The 7645-nt window shown below is 35.1% G+C and overlaps 1 protein-coding gene across 1 annotated transcript; it reads right to left on the bottom strand.

The window, feature by feature from the left end:
- Window positions 1–730: 730 nt before the first annotated feature.
- On the bottom strand, window positions 731–7431 carry LOC147394937 (zinc finger protein BRUTUS-like At1g74770). The gene is made up of 6 exons (XM_086454334.1): window positions 6930–7431; window positions 3342–3560; window positions 2362–2556; window positions 1936–2276; window positions 1350–1584; window positions 731–893 (listed from the first exon to the last, which is right to left on the bottom strand). Exons 1-6 carry the CDS (start codon window positions 7197–7199, stop codon window positions 738–740), a joined length of 1416 nt encoding a protein of 471 aa, XP_086310460.1. The 5' UTR covers window positions 7200–7431; the 3' UTR covers window positions 731–737.
- Between the last annotated feature and the right edge of the window lie 214 nt (window positions 7432–7645).

Raw genomic sequence — 7645 nt, 5'->3', positions numbered from 1 at the left:
AAATGCTCGCGTTCCAATTTGTGGTCAATACGATATGAATAGCTAATGTTTTGGGATTTCCCCTTGGCTTCTAGAGCTGGGAAGGCGATTTCATCTTCGTTGTCACTATGGATTTGATACAGAAGCCGTAAGAGACGGAAGCGCTGATGAAATCCTTGAGGAACCAACATTTTCAGCCATCTTAGCTGATAGAAGGACGAGGTATTCTAGATCATTCATTAAGCCCTTGTGGAAGAGAAAGATGTAGTCAATTGGTTTGAGTTCTGGATTGAGACTAGAACCGGCGTCACTTTTCTCATAAAGAAATTTCGAGAGGGGATATAATTTCTTTAAAGCCTCAGGGAAAAATACCTGTAGATTGATTTCACTGGAGTACAATGTGCTGTACTCTTCCACATTGTGGGATGAAGAAACAGAAGCACTATTGTTTGCCTTATTAGGTCGAACATCTACATCTAAAGGAAACCCGGTGCTCTCCTTGAGTTTTTCAGGTATGAAAGAACTTTTGTTCATAAACATTTCTTGCAACTCTTTTCTGAATTTCTCAATGGAGTTTTTCCCAGAATACCCAATCCGGACCCACTCATGCAAGAGAGATGCAAAAGATGTGTCAGACTCAAATCCTGTACATTGAAAGGAAAGGGATCTTGGGTTCAGTAAATACTAAAATAAACAATTGGTATCAAATGTTTTATCGTGAGCATTCAAATAATTCAAAAACAGACCTGCCATCTTTATCAACGAAGAACAGCCTTCGATTCATTCTCAGTTAAATGTACTGAAAGCCAAGTTATCACACATTTTAGTAACCCAAGAGGCATCAAATGAAGGCTCGTGTATAATAACCTTTGCTGCATATCGTGGTTGCAATGCTTGCGAATAAGAGGAAAGACCTAGTGAGAAATAAATATTAGCGAGAAAGGTATTATTAAGTGTTAAATGCTGTTCTAAGATTATTTAGGCTATTTGCATAAATTGTTCTCAGAAGTAGAATTGGCAGATGTAGGATAAGTTCAACAGTTAGTGTAACTCATCCATATTCGCCTAGAGCCCGTTTGGATACACATAAAAAAGTAACTTTTTTTTTTTTTTTGTACTTTTGAAAGTTAAAAAAAACTTGTTTAGATTCATTTTAGGAAACTACTTTTAAAATGTAAAATATTTTAACTTTTAAAAAGCAAAGAAAACTACTTTCTACTTTCTAAAAGTTACTTTCTCCCAAAGCTACGTTCTTCCAAATGGGCTCCTAATAATATTGGAAAAGTAACTTGATGAGAGTGACAGTCGTTCTTTCAAATTAGTTCCTCTTCGCTTCCTATTTTAGAGTTGCAAAAAACCCAATAATGTACCTCTGATTCTTGAAAAGCAAAGTGTTTGCTAATCCCTGCAATGAAAGATTCCAATTCCCAGCACAGCTTCTCCACAAGCTTCCAGAAAGATGTTTCATTTTCTGAATTAATGTTCTGTAGGGCACGTAAGAGACCTTCAATTTGACTGTCATCCGGGAACCGTTTGTCGAAGAAAGATAAGCAACCATTGGCAAGTTCATTTAAGACTGACAAGAAGACTTTCTTGAAGGCATCACTACAGATAAGAACTTCATCTTTTAGAATACAACTTCAAAGAAAAAACATAAAGTAAAAAAAAAAGAAAAAAGGTTAACATGATTTGTCCACCTGACACCTTGACCAGGAGTTGGCGTGTTTAGAAAAGAGTTTTGTTAACATGTGCCCTAAGGGCATGCGTTAAGATGCATTAAATACACCTTGGAAATAAGCATTTGGGGGTATTTTTGGTGGAAAAAACATTTGAGGGCAGTTTTGGTATGAAAATCAATTCCCAAGGTGTATTCAATGCATTTTAATTTGTGCCTTAGAGCACATGTTAACAAGACCCTTTAGAAAAGAGGAATTGCTTGAGCAACCATAATGATACCTATAGAAAATGATGACATCTGCAAGGAACTTTAGTTGGCCACTGACTAAAGTTAAAGAGGAAAATATCTTAGAGTTTCTTATGTCGTGGAGCTCCTCTAGAATTTCTTTCAAATCTTTCCTGATGGCACTATGCCAAAGACGAAGACCATCGACGGGATGATATTTAGCATTATCTTGATTACGACTTTCTCCAGAAAAGCTTTTCCAAGATGAATATATTTTTGGCAACTCCTTCAGGTATAATGGCTCATAGGAATCTGAAGTTCCTTTTTCATTCTCTTTGGCATTTAAGGTTCTGCGAGAAGGTTGGCTTTGCTTACCAAGCCAAGATGCCACAACCTTCATAGATAAACTCAATTATTCAGACTCTGACAATTAGAAAGTCGGTTCAAAATTATTAGTATGAGATTACATAAAGGTCTACCTCTTGCAATAGCTTTTCTTTAGGAACAACCACTTTAATACAATGCATAACATCGACCTGTTCTTCTGTAGGAAGATAGGATGTCATCCAGGGCAGAAAATCCTCTAATAACATTATTGGTACACTACACATGAATTGCCAAACAAGTGAAGCTTGCTCTTTGAAAGAGAACCGCTCCATCAACAAAGGAAAAACCTGCATCGAAATATATATTAGATTAGGATATATCACTCTATCCTTCCGAAATTTTATCACAAAAGAAAGGCATTTTCGGCATGTGGCCATAAAGCATTCCCTCCTAGCAGTTACTTGACAATTTAATCCACACTTAGAACCATAAATCTTCATTAGAAATTTCAAACCTTGCACATAAAGAGTGTAGAACATTTTGTTGGATGGATGAAAGCATATCAAATAGGTCTCTTCCATTCATCCTTCTTAGTGTCCAATGATAGAGAAATCAATTCGATCAAAAGGAAACTGATTTTTCATCTTTTGGTTTTTTACTCAGAAAATAAAAATAAAAATCAACATGTGTTTTTCTCTTCCATCTTTCAGGTTCTGTGAAATAAGTGATAAATTGGGTCAATGTATTTGCAATTTATTATTATCTAAAAAGTTCCATCTTGATGATGGAAGTTCCATGGATTTCTTTTTCTTTTTTCACACACAGACAAATTGATAAAATCTGCTTCTAGATGATGAACAAGGTCCAATAGAACTATAGGATGCAACTTTACTAATGATTAAATAAACCTATAGTGAACAATCTCCAATCCTGGAAGATTACTAGTAATCAAGCTACAAATAATAGTATGTTGTCAACAAGGTCATTGTTTTTGCTTATTGAGTGGATCTTGTTTCTACAACCAAAATTATTGCAAATTTAAATATTCTACTACCTCTACATCAACAGATTAAAAATAAAAGTATGAAACTAAAACATATTAAGCGGGAGTTAGATAAAAAATGACTCCAACCTGCTCTTCTTCTTTGAGCATATGCTCACAAATTGATGTCTCAATAGTGCTAGTACAAAAAACAAGTTCTTGAAATGGTTTGAAAAGATTTCCATCATCCTCCAACAAGACATTCAAGCTCTGAAAAACCAAATCGAAGAGGTCATCTATGCTCCTATGTTCAAGAGAATATGTACACGCAACATTTCCAACCTGTAGGTCTAGCGCTTGAAAGATAACCTGCAGAAACATGTAAGATTAAATTATGAAACCATAAATAGTACACAATGCAAACTTATCAACTTCTAAAGAAAGATCCGAAAATAACATATAAAGTATAAAATGTTAAGAGGGCACAATGTTTAGTCTCTTAGTAGGAATTTACAAGTAATGTACATATTAAGTGATTATTTCCATCTTAGTTTTCTCACACCACACCATTTAGTTCCTGCTAATATGTGCATTTTGTTGCTCGTAAAATCTATTAAGAGATAGACAGATTCAAATAAGGAAAGTATATCTATTATAGTTTGATTACTATACCCTTCTCTGCTTGCAGTTTCAATCAGAGAGACATACGTTTAACAATAACTCATTCAAGTCAAAAAAATATCCAATAATCATACAAGATACACCAATTAGATTCTTAATGCAGCACCTTTGTTGTGAAGGTCAACTGATTTGACTTTTTAACTAGTATACAAGGGGGAGCAACTCTGGTAGTTATATTCCACACTAAGCATTTATTGCATAAATTATTGTTTATATCAATCCTAACTACCTAATTTCAACTTTCCATCTTAGACCTCATAGATTGTGCCCGAGAAATAATGCGTATAATTTGAAATAATCAATAGTTACAAACCTGAAAGTAAAACAATATAAAAAGGTGGAAAGCTAATATAGTTTAGAGAACTTTTACTGCACACCAACTTTTCATTTATCACACATCAATCATACAATTAAATAGATGTCAAAGAGATTGGATAACCGTTCTTTTCTTCTTCTTTTTTACAATCCACCAATGCCTTATACTTCAAACCCAAAACCAATGAGGGGTAAAGAGCAAGAAAGGTTGTGGAAAAGAATGAAAAAGAGAGATAGAGAGGGGAAGAAAGAGAGAGAAATCGAGATAGTGAGAAGGAGCGAAAGATAGGTTGTAGGAGAGAATAAAAAACCTAAGAGATAAGAGGTTTAGGATTTTCTTTGAAGAAGAATAAACATAATAAAAGAATACTTTAGTGAGAGCGAAATAGAGAAATGGTGGGGAACATGGAGAACCCGAAAGGGTTCTCGTTGAAGAAGAAGAAGAAACCCTAGAAAAACAAGAAATTGGGTCTAAGAGAGATAAAAAGAGAGAAGGGGGACATAAAGAAACAGTTTCATTTGAATTTGAAGAAATCCTACAAGAAGAAGATAATGGGTTCAAAGTACAAGAAAGAGAGACGAGTAAGTGGAACAGGTGGTGAATCTGATGTCCGAATAGTATTCTCCAATCGGATTGAGGTGGATTGACTTTAGATAACTGTTTAAGAAGTGACATTTTTCTTAGTTAAGATTTATCTCCCTTGAAAAGAAGGGATCTTCTTCTTCTAGAGTTTTCCTTCAAATAAAATCCTATAAAAATAAAAAAAAGATTGGGAGATAGTGAAGGTGCCAGCTAGCTTAGTTGGTAAAGTCTTTGGGTGATGATACCGGAGATATGGGTTCAAATCCCACCAGTACCGAGTTACTGAAAAAATAGAAATTGGGGGAGATAGAGATATTTAGTGTTCATTTAACCTTATTTAGTATTTTATTAATTAGCATCCTATATTGAAAAGTTGATGTGGAAATCATGATTTAAAGTAGGGCTGTCAACCTATTAGAGCAAACCCAAAATCCGATCTGAAAACTTTGGGTCTGGATCGAGTATTCAGATTCTAATAACGATTCATTTGATAGAATTTTAATTTGACATCTTATCAGATCGATTTTAGATCAACCATGTCCAGATCCATAGGGACTTGATCTAATAAATGCGAGAAAGTATACAATTACATTATATGTTTCGTTTAAATATATAAAGTTTGTTTAGATTATTTATATCAAATCAGGTTTGGCCTAATTTCGACCCAATCCAATTGTTATTGGACCCTAACATTGAGATCTGATAAAAACCGATCCAATTAGAGTGTGATTAAATGCATATCGGATTGGTTCTGGGTCCGATCTGATCCTTACCAGATTGGTCCCAACTCCCAATTCGACACCATCCCAATTCGGACCCGATCCATTGACCACCCTAATTTAAAAATAGCATCTCAAAATGTCTCGACCAAGACATTTCAGTTCCATCCAATTTAGGGCTGGCAATGGGTCGGATTTTACCTAGTATCCAATCCGATCCGAAAGAATAGGATTTAGATCTAGAATTTCGATTTTTGGATCGGATTCGGATTGCAATTTAAAGATTCAATAAAATTCAGGATCAACTTCGAATTAACCTCAACGTGATCCAATAAACATTTTAACCTCTCATCCTTCTCTATCTTTGTTTATAAAATAATAAAAAAAGATACAATCCCCTAAAACCCATCTTCTTCAACCTCCTCCACCTCGAATTATCCATGCCATTTTGACATTTTCTCCCCAAATTTGCTTGGATCAGATCGGTTTTAGATTTAGTGAAATCTTAATTGGATCGGATTTGGTTCAAAGATTCATTGATCCGATTGGATCAGATCTGGATCATAGGGCAAATTTTTGGATTGCTAGTAATGATCCAGCACTGAACCAATCCATTACCAGCCGTAATCCGATCCCAGACAATCGTGATTTTTCTCTTGACCAAAACATTGTATCCAGACGAGATTTCACATCTTGCTTCTAAAAGAGGGAGAAACCTCCAATATTTCTTCTACTAACCATCTTCCTAAAGATAGCAAAGGAAACCCAAACTAACCTAATCAATCACACCTCCATCTAATCTCTAAAAAAAAGTAATATTAATCCAAAACAACTCAAGCTTATCAAATCTAATAACTATTAAACCTATTTTACTAACTAAATTGGGTTAGAAACAACTAAAAACTTGTTACATACCCACTTAAATCAGATCAAAAAAATAAGAAAAAAGAAGAAAAAGAATGAGATTGATCTCGTTCGAGGGAGATCGGACCTCCTAGGCCACCAATTCGAGACGGTGAATCTCCAAAATCCAATAGGATCTTAATAATAATTTCTTTGCATATTTTTCATTAGTCTAATAATGAATTTAAATACAAAGAATTACTAAATTAACTACCCACTTATCCAAACTACCCACTCTCCTATTCATTCAAGTAACTACCCCATAACCATAATTCCATAACTCCATACCTCCTACACAATTCGTAACTATCCTTACCCATTACCTAAGACTCTTTAACTAATTGAAATTCTAAAACAATTAAAATAAAATACATCAAGATGCATCAAATCTTGATACAAGATAATAAATTTCTAGGCACATAACAAAACCCTATCAAAATCTTGCTAAAAATCAATAACAAATTTCCAAACATCAACACAACAAATTAAACCAAAACTAAATAAAATTTAACCAATCAAACAAACAAACAAACAAACCTCATCCTCGGCAGCGCAGTGATACTTGTAAGCGAGTTTTAGGAATTGAAATCGGCGAAGAAGATCGAGAATTAGGTCACGTCCAAGGGATCCAATCTCTAATGACGAAGAAGTGAGTGAGTGTAGATCCGCGAGTTCGGCGCGTAAAGCTTTGTGAAACGAAACCAATAGAAGAATCGGTGCATCGATGATTCGAAAACTGGAGAGAGGACCCACCGCCACCACCTTCTCCTTCTCCAAGGAACATTTTGGAGAATCTCCACCATCCATTCACCTTCCCAAAACCCACCATTAATGGCGAGAAACCACCTCTGCAGCATCAACACACACCCCAACTTCTCTTCTCTATATTTCTACCTCTCTCTCTCTCTCTTCTTCGACCTCTTCTGTTCTACCTCATCTCATTCAAACCCTAATTTTTAATTTTTTTCTCATTTTTTTAATTTTAGTTTTTTTTGTTTGTTTGTTTTGTTTCTACTTGTTTTGATGGAGACGTGATACCTAACAGCCATAACCGGCTCACAGAGACCCAGAGAGACTATTGTTGGGGGCGTTTTTGTTTCGTTAGGTGATTTTTCCCGCCCCCGCGCGCGTGTGGAGTTCTTTTTTTTTTTTTTTTTCATTTTTTTAAGGGTAATTTAGACTTGCCCCTTCTCATTTTGGTCAATAGTAGAGATACCCCTTCACTTACGTTCTCAGACTAATGACATGCTCCT

This window comes from Akebia trifoliata, chromosome 9, assembly GCF_017979445.1.
Source record: "Akebia trifoliata isolate Shusen 1 chromosome 9, ASM1797944v1, whole genome shotgun sequence".
Classification (NCBI taxonomy): domain Eukaryota; kingdom Viridiplantae; phylum Streptophyta; class Magnoliopsida; order Ranunculales; family Lardizabalaceae; genus Akebia; species Akebia trifoliata.
Note: the sequence above shows the minus strand (reverse complement) of the source record. Positions and strands in the feature narration are given on the sequence as shown.

Bases quoted from the DNA above. Each gene is read 5' to 3' on its own strand.
- LOC147394937 (XM_086454334.1), bottom strand. From the start codon at position 7,199: ATGGATGGTGGAGATTCTCCAAAATGTTCCTTGGAGAAGGAGAAGGTG. The intron at 2,557-3,341 runs GTTGGAGTCATT...ATTTCGATGCAG, and splicing joins TGCTCAAAGAAGAAGAGCAG to GTTTTTCCTTTGTTGATGGA. The intron at 1,585-1,935 runs GTATCATTATGG...TCTTATCTGTAG, and splicing joins GATGTCATCATTTTCTATAG to TGATGCCTTCAAGAAAGTCT.